At 40.6% G+C, this 16732-nt stretch overlaps 1 protein-coding gene across 1 annotated transcript; it reads left to right on the top strand.

Annotated features, from left to right (window-relative positions):
- Positions 1-65: 65 nt before the first annotated feature.
- On the top strand, positions 66-16359 carry mboat1 (membrane bound O-acyltransferase domain containing 1). The gene is made up of 13 exons (XM_061821038.1): positions 66-385; positions 2011-2156; positions 2285-2362; positions 5625-5720; positions 7105-7160; positions 7325-7379; positions 8708-8900; positions 10327-10519; positions 11419-11522; positions 11608-11672; positions 12885-13017; positions 13098-13249; positions 14613-16359. The coding sequence occupies exons 1-13, from the start codon at positions 317-319 to the stop codon at positions 14767-14769; spliced, it is 1497 nt and encodes a 498-aa protein (XP_061677022.1). The 5' UTR covers positions 66-316; the 3' UTR covers positions 14770-16359.
- Positions 16360-16732: the final 373 nt, after the last annotated feature.

The raw sequence follows: 16732 nt of genomic DNA, 5'->3' as shown, positions 1-16732 counted from the left end.
AACAGAATGAACTTTTATTTTGTAAAATGTATACGGAAGTCGTGTGGTCGTTGGACTTGTGGTTTTGTGGCGGGAGGAGGAGAAGAAGGAGGAGGCGAGGCGAGGCGAGGCGAGGCCAGGCGAGTCGCACGATTACCGGTCGTGCCTGACTTCACATTACCGGGGACTGGTTTGACGGGACCTGTTACTGGACGAGCGATGCGTTTCGGTTAACGAAAATATCTGCTGTTTCTTTAAAAAAAAAAAAAAAAAAAAAAAGAAAGAAAGAAGAAGCAAAAACGACGGCTGGTCCGGAGAACGACAGAAATTGTTGAGGATGGGCGAGCACCCGGGATCACAATGGCTGCTGCCTGTCAGTGAATATTCGGGATTTCCTCTTGAAATGGTAAGAACACGAATTTATGACTAACGCTTGTTTCTCCAAAACTTCTTTACTTGTTCTCAACGAGGCGTCGTCGCAATTTAACAGACTTTCTTGGGTTTTACTGAGCCAATTGACCCTGTAAACAAACAAACAAACAAACAAACAAAAAAGGCATTTGAAAAGTCTCACAGCACACCAAAAAAAAAAAAGCACTAAAAGTAACTTTTTTGGTATGAACGCTGAAATGGTGATGGTCTGATTTATAATCTTACTCGCACATTAACTCATTCATTATCAAATCTGAACCTTGTTACTCGGACACGAAGCTCATATATGTGCACAAATTACATTTTCTTGTTTTAAAGAAATGACATTTCTGTTGAATGAATGGCAACAGGTGGATGCACAGGTTTATTTTACCTCCTGCCATCCAGTGGAAAAGCATTAAATATTTCAAAAGTACAGTACGTAACTGGACTAGATAAATGTGTTTTTGTCGTTTAAAAAGTAGTCATTTTTGGACTAATTACATTAAATTGGATAATTTCCCGCGACCCAGCATGAAACTGGGGAAACACTCTCAATTCTGCCAGTGTAGATGAAGTTAAAAAAAAAAAAGCCTACCTAAAATGTCTTTCAAAAGTATTTATTTTTAATAATTAATTTCCAATTATATATACATGCATTATTTGATTTGATACAGCTTTTTTTTTAAAGATGTGTATCACTCCTTAAAGTGGTTATTTTTAACGGGATGGAAATTTAACGACAATTAATTTCATAATTCCACTATTTATGAGCACAACTCAGCAGCCAATTAATTTCCAATTATATATACATACATTATTTGATTTGATACATCTTTTTTAAAGGTGTGTACCACTCCTTAGAGTGATTGTTTTTAACGGGATGGAAATTTAATCACAATGAATTTAATAATTCCGCAAATTCTGAGCACAACTCTAAATGAATAAAAAAATGTATAAATGAATTTTAATCAAACAATTTGAGTGGGGGAAAATCACAATATTAAAAATAGAATAGAAAATAAAAAAAAATAATAATGCAACAAACAGCTCTTTCTAAATAAGATAAATGATCGGTGGGTCGGATTTAAAGGTTAGAGCGGGATCCATTTTGCATGCAGGCCAAACTTTGCACACACCAGCTTGTTTTAGGCAGATATAAAAATAAAACTATTTTGTAATTCGTATGGTGTTTGAAGTGAAGAATGTTAAAAATGTCAAAGTTGTGATAAATAGGCCGGGGGGGTACCCCTGTTTTCTCCAACATTACGAAAACATTCACGTTGATTGAACTGAAGACTCAAAAATGGCGAATGCCGAGTGTCCGTGACTGCTTTTCTGTTCATGTGGCCTCTGATTGTCGGGTGACCCGACCAGGGCTGAGCACTCAAAGTCAGCTGGGACAGGCTTCAAGTTGACCCGTGATCCTAATTAGGACGAGCGCTTTTGAAAATGGATTGATGTGATCGGTTAAAGCTTTTGTCCCTACCTTCAGAGCTGCCTTGATGAGGTTATCAGAGGTCAAGCACAGTAAAAAGAAAAGAAAGCCAAAGCTCTGTCTACCAAATATTTGAATGCAGTAGTTTTTCAGTGTCTTACACACTCTCGCGCCATTTCAAGGTGAACTTTTTGGCGTGTCAGCTGTTTGCTCTGTCGTCGGGCTTCTGCTTTCGCGTCTACCTCAGCCCCCGTCGCAGCCACCCCCGCGTGAGGCACGCCGTGGCCACTCTGCTCGGCGTCGCCTTCCTCGTCTTCTGCTTCGGATGGTACGGTAACGAGGATCCCGCACGCCGTGCTCGCCCGCTCGAACTGTCAAGAGCATACAAATGTTTGCGTGTTCTCCGATCGTGATCGAAATGATGAATATGTAAGTTGAAATAGTCCTTCTTTGCAGGTACTCCTCTCATTTCTTTGCAGTGGTTCTTGCAAACTACCTCATCATCATCCAGGCTGACATCAACAATGTCCACAGGTAATGTTTTTTGTATGTGTACTATTTTATTCAATTTTTTTTATTCATTTTTAGGCCTTTATATGTATATTCCGATGTTGTTTCTCATCTTTTGGAACTCATGCACAGCTGGAGAGGAGTGGCAAAAGATTAAAAACACTTTTCATTGGACTTCTGCAACACTGCAAATAAGCACAAAAGAAATATTAATAAAGACATTTGTGTTGGAAGTAACTGAATTAATATGATGATCCATTAGATGAGGAGTCCTCAATTAAAAGTTCAATAGCCCCAGTTCGGGTGTGGTTCTCCAAGCCGCCTTTAAGATCATGATAATGTATTGAAAGCAAAATATTTTATTCCCAAATATCTACTTGTCAAATACGTCGATATTTCGCTGTACAGCGATGCCCGGTTCTTGACCCCTATCCGTTCCAGAAAACAGTTCGAGAAGTGATTTGTTCGAAAACCAAATCAATGTTTCCCATTGCAATAAATGTAAAAAGAAATAATGCGTTCAAAACCTTAACAATTGGGCTTTTTAAAGCATTTTTTTTTAGCTTTTCCTGATAATAAACTGCATAGTAGAAATACATGTATAGTTTCAATACTTTATATAATCAAATAATTTCAGAAATATATTTATTTTTTTTTGCTTAAAATGTATGCTTTAGTAGTACAGTACGCTAGGCTGGAAGTGCATTGCCGTATCTGTAGCGACTCGGCCCCCAGCCTTGTATACTTTTTTTTTTATTAACAAAATTGCAGAATAACTTTAAACAAGCAATTTGCCTTCTTTGGAGCCATGATTGGTGGTTAATACGGTCGTCCTCCATATGAAGAAAAACAACAGTCGCTACTGGACAAATCTGTGTACAGAGGCTGCGTTATACACAATGGCAAAAGTGCGCTGGTTGCACCGTACGTAATGTGATTTCTGGGGTTTTTTTTTCGGGGGGCGTTCGAATAGACAATAACAAAACGAGTCGTGGGTGGGTCAGCTGATTGCGCCGCGCAAATTATGTTATTTCCACGTTTTTTTTGGCGGTGTGGAAATTCACAACAAAGCACGTCGTGGGTCAGCTGGTCTGGCCGCGTCCAAGGTGTTATTTCCGGGTTTTGTCGGGGGCGTTCCAGTCCCGATTTTCGATCGAAAACAGAAGCAAAAAAAATCTCAAAATTTTCGTTCGAAAACAGAAACAAAAAAATGTCAAAATTTTCGTTTGAAAATGGGGACTTTCGAGAACCGAGGCTTTACTGTATATGCTATTTATTGCTATTTGTTTTCACGCTGAACAGGAAGCCCTCGTAACACATTAAATTGTTATTCATTTATATTTATATTTATTTAGTGACTAGTTTCTTCATAAATTTTGGAACAATTATATCTAAAGTACTATTAATAACTAAAGTGCTTTAGGCCTCTTTTTCACCTTGATTTTCTTGTTTTGAGGCACCATTTTATCTGTTTAGTGTCAAGTTTCTTGCATGGCCTTCAATTCCGCATGCCAACCTCCCACACCCACTACATCACCTTGCAACAACACTCCCAATAAATGATTTGATTAGCTTAGTGATGCCCTGTGAGAGGAGTCAAAACGCATGTGAGTTGTATGTTTTTCCTGTGTGCAATTTTTACAACTCTAATAACTAAAAATGCTGAGATGGTTAGAAAAAGTATTTTCTAAACACCCCCCCCCCCACTTCATTTTTTTCTTTTTTTTGGGGGGAACCAACGTTAAAAACCCTTAGTTGTGGTTTATCCCCCCCTTTTTCAATTATCTTTTCGGGCTTCAAGAAACAAAACATCTTTGGAATGATAATGGTTGTCAATTTATCCCAGAGATTTCCACCATTCACAGTCCAGTTCCTCCGTGGTATTTGTCGTAATCTGTTTCACAGTGGACTTTATGAATGCTCAAAGCTACGGAGGTCCCCAATTTGTAATTCTGACAGCCTGAATTGCTTTTCGATTGCGCGAACTCTTTTGGTGCCCGACCAGACTGACCAGTTTGCCGCGACAGCATCCGGACGGGTGGGAGAGCGACGATGCAACAGCGGCAAACCTCGTGAAAGTGGAAAAGCAGTAAATTGACTCAAAGCTCATTCCAGCGCGCTGGATTGTTGCCCTTTTGTAATGCAGCACAAGTGAATGACATGTTGATTGGAAGCATGCCACTAATGTGAAACACGTCAGGCGACAGTCAACCTGACAGACGAGTCCGTTGAATCAGAAAGACTGCAGAACTTTGAGTGTCTTCAGGCGTCTTTTTACCTCTCTGCAGCTCTTGTGGCAATTTATAGTCCTCGGGTTAAGACGGTCTCCACCTAAGACGTTTCGGCTTTACAACGCCCGTCCACCGTCCGCCATTTTTTCTGGCTAATTCTTGTCCGTGTTTGTGTGCCGGGAGTATCTTCGAATTTTTTCTCTTTTTAGATATTATCGCCCCAAAGAAGAAAGGTGTGTCTATTAGCGATGCTTCTGCAGTCAAAAGAAAATCCATGACCATGAAAATGAAGCTCAAGATCATAATACGATTAGAGAAAGGAGAGAGAGCAACACCACCGAGGCTTCAATCGGTCAACCGCGGTGACAATTATTAAAGAGAAAGGATTGAGGACCAGGTTCCTTCGCAATACCAAAGCACAACCTCCTCTTCTTCTTCTTCTTCTTCTTTTTCTCCATCCACCTCTCGGCTGTAATGCTAAGTACATCATTTTGTTTATTTCAATGTATTTGTTTTTTTTTATACAAAGTATTTTGATGTAAATTCTGACATTAATGGTGGAATCCAACTTAAGTCAAAATTCAGGTTAAGTCGCTACTGTAGGAACGGATGTCAGTCATAGGACTCCCTGTATACATATTTTAGGAATGTAATCAAGTCGGGTGAAGTTTGACACTTTTGCAAGTGAAGGAATACACACAGGAGAGAGCTGTAGTCTGTGTAAGCTTGTTGTGTACTATTTTTTTGTAAACGTGTTCCATCTTAAATGTACAGCATTTAGATGTCTTTGGACCGGTACAGTTAAGTCTGAGAATTCAAGATAAATGGTCACATTTTCTCATCGAGACTTTGGAAAACCTTTTAACGGTATCTGGAGAAGTGGACAAATGAGTTCACCGTTGTATTCCAACTACAAGGTCGACCTCATCACTTTTTTTAACGTCATCTTTTGTACAAGAGAAAAATGAAATCTGAGAACTCATCTTATTCGATCAGCAATTGATTCCCACTGGATGTTGCACCTCTGACTTGACCATCATCCTTTTCTCTCCAAGGTATTCCATGGTGATGGCGATGGGGTACCTCACCGTGTGCCACGTTAGCAGAGTCTTCATTTTTAAATATGGAATACTCTCAACTGACTTCTCTGGGTAAGAAAAATGTCTTTGCCACACCTTTACTATGAGATCCTCTTTATAATTTCACTACTTGTGTTATCGGTTAACTTTCTGCAGTCTGCTCTGCACGCTTACACAGTCACCGTTGACACAACCTTCAGTCAATATGGTGCCGCTGACCTAAAAAAAAAAAAAAGAAACAAAATAGCGTTGTGTGTGTGTGTGTGTGTGTTCTTTGTGGTGTGATATTGTCCAAGGAGGTATACTTCACGCTGCCTCCCGGCAACTGGTCCAATGTTAGGTTACAAAGCAAAGAGACTTCTGAGTCACACTTTTTGGTGCACTTGAGAGATTCAGAAAAAGCAAACAACAAACAACACAGGAGTGTGTTTTAGCTCTGTCGTGTTTCCTGATTAAAGGGAAATTCCGGTGGTTTGGATCAACAACATATCCAATAGGTCACGTAATATGCGCTGTATCTTGACAATGTAATATTAATCCTCTCTCATTTAATGGTGTTTTGAGAAGATTCTTATTTGACAATTCCGTATTTTCAGGGGCGCCGCCATTTTGGCGAGTCACATGACCTACGTGCGCGCATGTGACGTATTACGCGCTGCACCAAAGGCTCAATTATATGTGAGACACCATTATGCCCAGCGCCGATTTCTCGGATTTATGCTCATCTGATGAGCAAATAGCAGTATCGGTAGATCTCCCGAGATGGAGGAATTAACTGAGCGCAGTCACACCTCTAAGTGTTGGAGGCTGACTTTGCTGGTCAGCGCAGTTGTCTTGGTAATTAATTTGTTGGCAGCCTCCCATCCATCGCTTCACATGACCTCTGGCGATAAGCAGCGAGACCTGCACTCAGCACTCTGGCCGATGACTGTTTTAAACTTGAACAGTTAATGATGGTGACTCACAGCGATGATTTTCACGAGTTACTCCGAAATGAAATGCACTCCCGCAGCACAGGATTATAATGACGTTAGTATAACACGTAGCGTTCGCTTTGCCTTCTGTGCTTAGCTCTGATGCTTCATGTTGCTTTCAGTGGGTCACAATCCTGAGTAAGAGTAAATCGTAGAGGTCACGTTGTCTTTCAGCTTGAACATGTCTGCTGCTCCCAGCCTCTCTGTACACACAATGCACGTACTGTACATACAGTACACGCAGACGCACTTGTGGCTACCTGCAACTGCTTAGCACCTTCGATTGAAATGTAAAACTGATCTGACGAGTCAGTGGACGGATGCGCTTGCAATATTGTAGAGTTAACGTTTGTCTTTTCTGATGCCATGAAAGCTCTTTGACTGCTCAAATTTTAAACTGCTTAAATAGTGTCAAGCAATAAATATGGGTAATGAATGGTTTGTCATATGTCACATAATATAAAGCAATATTTTCTGCTCAGGCCACTGATGATAGTGACTCAGAAAATTACCTCACTTGCATTCCAGCTCTATGATGGTAAGAAAACGCACACAACTACACGTGTTTACACTCTCGTAAATTTTACGTGATATTTTGTAGTAGTTTAATAGTGGAATTAAAGACAGATTGTGGGATGTTGACATTTGTCACGTTTGAAACTATGATACTGATGTCATTAAAAAGGACATTTTTGATTGCAGGTATGTGTAGGAATGCTGAAGAACTGACTTCAGAACAGAAGATGCTTGCAATCAAGTAAGTTTGCATACAGATTACTGCATGTCTTGAAATATGGTGGCACTCTAATATTGGTGGAAAAGGAGATACGGAGGAGATGTGCCGTGTGTCCACAACGTTTTTACAACCAGTGTGACAGAAAGCCCGTCAACATGCAAACTAGTAAGTTGTGAAAGAGGGAAATGGTTAGATTAAAGCTGCTTTTAGACCAACAAAAACTAGTTTACAAGTGAAATGTTGAGTTTTTCTTCTGCCAGCTTTCCAGCCTTTTCCATCCCTGTCCCAAGCAACATTAGGATTGCGGGCACCAGGCAGACGCCCAATTTTCTTGCATTTATTTCAGTAAATATTGATGAAAGACCATTTTCCAACGAATTTCTTCTTATTTCAAGAATCAATCACTCTCTCTCTCCCTTTAGCTAAGAAGCACAAGGACATGGACATGCAGACACGGTGAATAGTTTGTTCATATAAATAAATAGCATGCTGCCAACTTCAGAAAATTGCATTATTTTGCATGGGAAAGATGACATGACAATAGAGCCGTGCACGCAAATACCGTAATTTCCGGCCTACAAGCCGCGACTTTTTTCGCACTCTTTCAACCCTGCGGTTTAGGCGGTGATGCGGCTAATTTGTGCATTTTTTTCTAACGGCTGCAAGGGGGCACTCGAGCGGCAAAGGTAAGAGTGAGACCGGTGGAATATATATGCCGAGGAAGTGAATTTTACCGCTCCGGCCCTGTTGGCGCTGCGCTAGTGTGTTACTGCCTTGTCTCGGTGATTTTTACCGGTATGATATTTTTTATTTTATTTTATTTTTTTTTAAACCGGCCATGTTAGCGCGGTGCTACTGTTAGTGTTTGTGCGGCGGTGCTAGCGTTAAATTCTCTGTGTACCGTCTTTCCTTGTGGCCATTTGATGTTTTTACACAGCTCCGGCCTGCGTATGTACCAAATGGTATTTCCTTTACAAATGTCGTGGTTGAGGCTTATAACCAGGTGCGCTCTGTAGGCCGGGAATTACGGTAGTTCAATTCTTTTCATGCTGCTGACATGATGACATCATTCAAATCTGTCGTATGAAGTTGGGTATCATTTAGATTTGAAAAGCTCTGCCATTCTGCTCCTTCCTCATCAGTGCATCTACAGTTCACAAATTGAAATCAACATTAATCTTGTTTCATTTCATTGTTTTATAGTCACGTGTTGTCATCTGTAAATCCGCACTTTTATGAACTAGCTTTTCATCAAGGAATTGTCTCAGATCCAAACAGCGTGCCGCCTTGCACCTGAAGTGCTCACACTTTTTTGCTGTTGTTGTCATTTTTTTTTGTACACTGTGCAGTGTGAGACCTTCTCTCATCGAGTACCTGAGTTACAATCTCAACTTCCTGAGCGTGTTGGTGGGTCCGTTCAATAACTACAAGGACTACACGGACTTCATCGAGGGCACGCACATTAGCCGCAGGCTCCGGCGAGACTCCCGCACGTGCAACGGCAAGAACGGCTACCATAAGAGTCCAGAACCGTCACCTCTGGTAACATTCTACATTCATATCTTCCATTCTTGCAGTCTCACCGCAAACCCTGCGCTATAATAACCAAGGTCGTAAGTTATTATGATTCGAGGGGCTCGAGAAAAATGGACAATTTTCATCTGTGGAATGGAGGTGGTGAGGCTCAAAGTGATATTTTTGTCAGGGCTGGCAAAAGACAATCGAAAAAAAAAATAAAATCATACTAGAGATGACTCACATCCACATCAGCCTTAATAATTTAATGATTAAAAAATGTTTGTACCAACAAAGTAAGACAATAGAACCTTGATAGAGTCATCTTCATGAAAGATGCCCAAAAACTTCTGGGATTTTTAACCCCAGTGATGTTGGTTACTTGAGCGTTATTTTGATGCCTCAGGACGGGTCCAAAATTATTTACATATTTATATGCAGCGCATCCATTTTGAGACCATCTGTTTAATAGTTTCTTTTTTAAACCCCCAATTTGCATCAGTTTACCATGACGTACAGTCTTCTTTTCATATCCAATGTCAAATATTTTTTCTTCCAACGATTTCACAATTTTATTTTGTAAATTTTACTTTCCAGGTAGAAGAGTTAACTGAATTCCTCACCCCAACTTAATTTTCTTTGTTAGGTTGTACTTAAATACCTTAATTTATTTAATTGCTCTTCAAGTTTATGCATATTCTTATATTGTGCATACACTGTATTGGTTATATTTTAGTTTTATGTGATTGAGATCCTGTATACTTGCATTCATTTTACAGATGAGTCGTATTAGATTATATTTCTTAATTACCATTGACAATTTTTTCCCCTGTTTTTTTGTGTTCAATTTAATTTATTTTTAAATCCCTCAATGCTGCTCTGTGTTTTTGTTTCTTGTTGGTTGGACATACTGCTGTACCTATACTTACAGGTTCCCCAATTTATGAGTTTTCCAAATTACAAGATGTCAAAATTTACATTTTAAAACAAAATTATATTTTCTCTTTTATTTATTTTTTTGGGTGGGGGGAATATTATTTTGATACCCACATATATTGGTGTTTAAGTTTAACTCGTAGGTCCACTGTATATTATGAATCCAAATAAATATATATAATTTATATAATATATGTAATGAAAATATAATAATTGTTCTATTATATATAATGAATAAATAATAAACATGAGAATAAAATAAATGCTGCTACTGTGATCAGTTAATTCCCCTTATGAAATAACTAAATAGAGTGAATAGAGTGTTGTCTCGAGAAGGCAGCGGAGGGCGCCTGTGGCTGGCTCATCTGCCACAAGTATTGGTCAAGTTTTTCTTCCACATTCCCAAAAACCTGCATGTTAAGTAAACTGAAATCGTAGATATGCGTGCAAATAGTTTTCTTCGCATCATCCTGCTTTCATTTTATGCTCGTGTGCGTTGTGTCCATCGTCCCCACAGAAAGCCGTGTGTCAAAAGTTGCTGGTGTGCTGTGGCTGCATGCTCTTCTTTCTCACCATCACCCGCTCCTTGCCCATCCAGTACAACGTGCAGCCGCACTTTGTCAGCCAAGCCCCCTTCATCACGCGCCTCGCCTACGCTTTGTTTTCCATCCAAGCTGCCCGCTCCAAATTCTACTTTGCGTGGACACTCGGTGAGGAACATAGTTTAGGGTTAAATTTATTTTTGGGGTGGGGATTCAATCTCAAACCTGGCAACCTGACATTTGATTGACATTTGAACTGTGTGTTGCCAAGTCCAAAAAGACATAGAATGTCCGCCATTTTGGTTTGAATTTGAGGGTCATTTCCCGGTCCTGTTGACAGACAAATTTGTCCTTGAGATTTTGTCATTTTTCACTTTTTTTTAATTTCGTTGATAACCTCGCGGGTCCAGTCAATGATCAGACCAAGAAATAAGTTCAAAGTTGTATGGAGCAAACAGCTGCCAAATGGAGATCATTCATCGAGTCTCGCAAGATGATGTGTTCTCATCTTCAAGGCTCCGTCGTATTCGTCATACGTTATTCGTTAAGTGTGGGGAATTTCCATCTCTTATAAAGTGCGTTGCAACCTTTGATATTACAAACTATCATAGTCCAGTGTTATTAAAATATTTCTCGAGTGGTACTCAAACCAGTTGTAAATATATAGCTGCATTTCTGAATGAATTAAAAAAGCAAATACTTATGAGAGTCCTCATGATAGTCCATGTTTCAACCCCAGTCCATTGTGTGTGTGTGTGTGTACCTCTTTCATGCGTCTTGACAGTTGTGAGGATGTGACGGGCTGCTCACTGCAGTTTGCAGCTTTAGTCTTAAATTTGCTTTTTTTCCCCCCAATCATAGTTAATGAATGAAAGTAAATAAAGTAAATAATAATAAAATAAACTGTCGGTCACAGTGATGTTTACGTAGGTTAACATGTGGCCGCAACACGCTTCCGTGTACGGGGGCTGAAGCCTATCCCAGCGGTTTATTTTCTTTTCTTTGCTCACTGCAGTTCGCCGCTTTTGTCCTAAATTAGCTTTTTGTTCTTCTTCGTCTTGTGTCAGGTGATGCCATCAACAATGCTGCCGGTTTTGGTTTCTCAGGGATGGATGAACATGGAAAGGCTTCGTGGAACCTCCTCAGTAACTTGAACATCGTGGGGATTGAAGTACCGTGCACGTCCTTCAGTCTGGAATTCAAACACGGGGCAGACTTTTCACGAAATAATCATTTGACCTCTTTGTCTTTTCCAGACAGCGACCAGCTTCAAGACTTTCATCGACAACTGGAACATACAAACTGGAAAATGGCTTAAAATGTAAATACGGCAGGTCACCCTTTATCGCGGATTGATTTTCCACAGCAAGCCGCGTGGAAAATTTTGACCTCTCCTGCGTGCTTTAAATGCATTTAAACTTAGTAAAACACACTTCATCGCTTTAAAGCTGAGCAAAGCAAGGCAAATGTATTTGTATAGCGCATTTCATACACGAGGTAACTCAATCTACACGATTAAAGGCATTTGAAAACAAAGAGAGAAAAGATTTAAAACGGGATAAAAACAATGAAAATGAGGAACAAAATATTTAAAAAGACAATTAATACCGTATACAGTGCAAGTAATATGATCAAAAAGTGGATATATATTCGAAAAAGCATGAGAAAATAGAAGTTTTCAACTTGGATTTAAAAACATTCACACTTGGGGCCGACCTCACCTCTGTTGGCAACTTCTTCCATTTGTGTGCAGCATAATAGCTAAATGCTGCTTCACCATGTTTGCTAAAGACTTCCCGAGCTTCTTTTCTCACTCTCACCGCAATCATTTTGTTTCACATCATTTAGGAAATAAAAAAATTCTCATTCCACTTGGTTCCCAAATTAGGCAACTTGTGGTTGTTTCCAACCTTTTATTTTTTGTAACTTTTTGAAGTTTGTCGAGCTGACATATAAAAAAAGAGATTTTAGCCTGGTATATTTCAGCTGTGTAAATTCATCTCACAAACGTGCTGGCTTAATGATAACATATACTGTAATATTTGAATAAATTAGCATAAATGCTCCATTGATTATAAACCTTCAAACAAGTGCAACTTTACCACACACGGGAACAGCGCATGTCATCACACTCAAGTCTATTTTAGACCATTTCAACTTATTTCAAGACAATTTTCACTTGAATTAAGTGGAAATAAATGCCAGTGGAAGTAAGAAAAAAAGAACTATTAAACAAGTTACTTTTGTACCTTTGGAGTCTCGTTTTTAGTGTCGTCCAATTAGTTTTGACCACAAGTAAGACATATTTTTGGTAAGATTTTGGCTTCTTGCAATGTATCACTGAAGAAGAGCCAATCTACATTCACACTTTTGTATATTGTGCAGAAAGAGACTCATCAAAAATAATGGCTTGAAAATGAGCGAATTTGCATGCGAGCGTGCACGCGAACGATGACGATAGCGCAGGGTTGACTGATGTGTTTGCACGTGATTTTAATTAATTTTCTGCCGTCTTCCCGCCGTTCATCACCAGGGTGTGTTATGACCGAGCGCCGCGGCACCGCTTGGCCTTGACCTTCATCTTGTCTGCCTTATGGCACGGCGTTTACCCAGGGTACTATTTCACCTTCGTCACCGGCATCCTGATCACGCTGGCAGCGCGAGCTGTGAGTTGAGCACATTTGCGCCAGCAAGCGGATGCGATTTGCATTGTATACATTCATCAGTGTCGGTCTCCGCCCACAAGGTCCGCAAGTCGTTCCGCCATCGCCTCCTGGGCCGCAGAAGTTTAAAGCTGGTTTACGACATCTTGACGTGGGCGTTCACCCAGCTGGCCATCGCCTACACTGTCATGCCCTTTCTACTCTTGGCAGTGGAACCCACCATGATCTATTACAGGTATTTTTGACTCATCGTCATTTTTGCCTCTAATGCGGGAAGAGCGTTCATGCGAGATTAAGAGCTGCAGCATCTGTGGGGGAAATGTTTGCCGTGGACACTTTAAAGTCAAGCAAACAAAACGGTGGAACGGCCGTTGGGATCGCTCTGATTTTTGTATGAAGTTTCTCTTTAAAAATAATGGAAATAGGACTCATCTGGCTGGCACGGTGGAACAGCTCATGAGCATTGGCCTCACAGTTCTGAGGTCCGGTGCCTGCGTGGCTTTTCTCCGGGCACTCCTGTTTCCTCCCACATCCCCAAAAACATGCAACATGGATTGGACACTCTAAATTGCCCCTAGGTGTGATTGGGAGTGCGGCTGTTTGTCTCCATGTGCCCTGCGATTGGCTGGCAACCAGTTCAGGGTGTACCCTGCCTCCTGCACGTTGACAGCTGGGGTTGGCTCCAGCACTCTGTGCGACCCTTTTGAGGATAAGTGGCAAAGAAAATGGATGGATGTTCTCAAATGAGTCCAATGGGTATTTAAAAAAAAAGAATAAACCGTCGATCACAGTGTTTGACCATCATGTGTAGACATGTGACACACACTACATGTTTATGTAGGTTAACGTGTGGCCGCAACACGCTTCCGTTCACGGGGGCTGAAGCCTATCCCAGTGTTTTTTTTTTTTTTTTTTTGGACTAATTTGAGAACAATGCGTACTTGTCACGGAGAGGTTTACCGAAGTTTAACATGTGGCTGCAACACGCTTCGTGTACTCAGGAGCCGACTCAGTCTTTTTTTTTTTTTTTCCAATCATAATTAATGAATGCGAGTTTGTGTAAAACCAAGGGTCATTTTTTTTTTTAAAATATTGAAAAAAATCTGAGTGGCTCCATCACTACCTGGGATTCATTCTCAAGTGAGAACAGCTCCAGCAACGAAGTATTTGTATGCATGCAGACTTTTATACAGTTTCAAACTCTTCCACGTAAACCTCGACGACTTACTCACCGGATCCACGTGTAGATCCAGTTGTCCAAAACAAGCGGAAGCGGGTTAAGAGTCCAATTTCTTATCGGCGAAAACATCAACTTCGGCATTAAATATGGGTCCTCTATGCCAAGTGTCTCTCATTTCTCCACGTACCTTCGCTTATTATCACCTTCTAAATGTTTAACGGTATCAGACAAAACTCTGAGGGTCTTGCTATAAGACAGATTTTCACGCCTTCTCCATCCGACTTAGCATGGAAAAATGCTTTGCTAGACCGTCAATATGGTCAGTCACGTGACGACGGTGACGTAGGTGCACGAGCTCTATACTCGGACCAGTTCTCCCTGTTGTGACACAGCGACTGTGTTTGTTTGTTTGTTGCAGGTCCATGTACTTCCACATGCACATCATCAGCATCCTGGCCGCACTTGTCCTGCTCCCCAAAGTCAAAAGCAAAGCCGGCGCCGCAAAGACGCCCTCACACGCCTCCTCCGCCCAGTCCCCGCATGACCTCTGTAACAACAACGACAAAACACACTGACGCCTCCTCCAGATACCGACAAAGGTTTTCACGCAAACAAACAAAAGGAAGTACAGTATGTCGTTTTTTTTTTTTTGTTGTTGTTGTTTTTTTCTTTAAACGATTTGAAGACAGAAGAGTCTTTGAGCGGACATCATGAACCGGGATTGTGTCGCCAACATATCTGACAGAAGGTCTTTATTGACAACAGCGTGGACTGAACTGGAGACGGCCTGTTCCTGGGCGCGATTTGAGTCGGCGCCGTGGGAGCGGGGAGGCGAATACCGCAAGTCATACTCACAGGCAAGACGGTGGAGTACAAATATGCGCACTGTGGCTGGGACGGCACACAAAGGTCGCCGTTGTGTAGCCGGAGCTCGATTGTCCGCCGTCACCAGACACTCCCGTCGCGTGGGTAATTGCGTGCGCGTGTGTTCATCGCAAACGAAACGAGTGAAATTAGGATGCTGCTTTAAGAAAAAATAAAACATTACATTTTACGCCACATACCACTGGGGGGCGGGGGAGGTGCTGTACCATAGTAGAAAAACAGCTTTTATTCATAACTATATTTAATATGATTTTAATACACCATTACATTAAAAAGTTTGAACTCTTAAATAGAGGAAAAATCAAAAGTTTAAAATGTTTTTAAATTAAATGAAAATGAAATTTACACGACTTTAAAAATAAGGAGCTCTTGAAGATTAAATGCAAATATATTAAAAATGTAATTAGCATAACTACATTCACGCTGACAGCGATACCACAGATTACTAGTAGTGCAACCATTTCATAATTAATAGCCTACAAAAAGAGTAGAGATCAATGGTCATTTATAAAAATGTTTTTTTTTTTTTTGTCTTATATCCCGTCACGCCATCACTATATCGCAGGGTGTTTTCGGGCTTCGCATCACAATCGGCCACGAGTTTCGGTGCGCGCAAGGCAAACCTCGGAAAAACGTTTTGCGCTTCTTGGCGGGAATTCCGAGCGTCGCCCCTCGCTCGCCACGTTTGCGTTCGCTGTCGACTTGCGATTGCGAAGCACGCAAACGCGGGCGCGCTCGTCGGACGCGGTGGTTCCTCTTCGCCTGAATGGACTCGATCCGGGAAGCGCTGACTGGACCACATTCCGTATGCAGTACTTTATGTTAATATGTCACCACTTGAAACACTTTAAGGAAAATGGCGGGTGAGTTTAAGATATTGTGACCACTTTTGGAATGTACATTAACTTTGATTGAGGTCAAATGTTGAATATGCAAATCAAAAATGTTTACACTGATTTATGTTTGTTTTCACAAATTCCTAATATTTATTGACCTTGGCCAATTTTTAATGGGGGAAAAACAGGATTCAGTGTTGCTACTGCCTGAGGGAGTCGAGACATTTGCGCGTTTATTTTTTTTTGTTTTTGTCAATCAAAAACTCCGTGTTAATGCAAACGGTATAAATGGATGGTTGCATCGTAATCATGTGCAATTTGGACATTTTGATATGCACAAGTGATCAAATTTATTTGTCAGTGAGAATGTGTTCTTTATGTTCTTTTTTTAAAATATATTTTACTTTGTGAAATGTAACCAATAAAGCTTCCTGACAACTTGAATTTTTGATATATTTTTAAAAATGTGGAGATAATAAATGTCATACAAACAATGAGGTGTGTGTAATTTCTAGCGGCACCGTCTATACACACACAGTTGGAGCCAGAAGTTTACATGCACTGCAAAATTTTTTTTTTTTTTTTTTGTCTCACTGTCTATAGTCAAATCAGACAAAACGTTTCCTGTTTCAGGTCAGTTAAAATTATTGAAGCCATGACCTCATCATCTGGGCTTCCCCATGTTCTTTAAAGACATCGGACTTTTGCGGACGTAAACCTTTGAGCTTGAAGAAAATAACATAAAATTAATTTGGAAAAATGAAACGTGCGGCACGGGAACTGCCCTCACAGTTCTGAGGTCCCGGGTTCAATCATG

Source organism: Syngnathoides biaculeatus, chromosome 5 (assembly GCF_019802595.1).
Source record: "Syngnathoides biaculeatus isolate LvHL_M chromosome 5, ASM1980259v1, whole genome shotgun sequence".
In the NCBI taxonomy this organism is placed as follows: domain Eukaryota; kingdom Metazoa; phylum Chordata; class Actinopteri; order Syngnathiformes; family Syngnathidae; genus Syngnathoides; species Syngnathoides biaculeatus.
The sequence above is the reverse complement of the archived record's forward strand: the minus strand, read 5'-3'. Positions and strand labels throughout refer to the sequence as shown.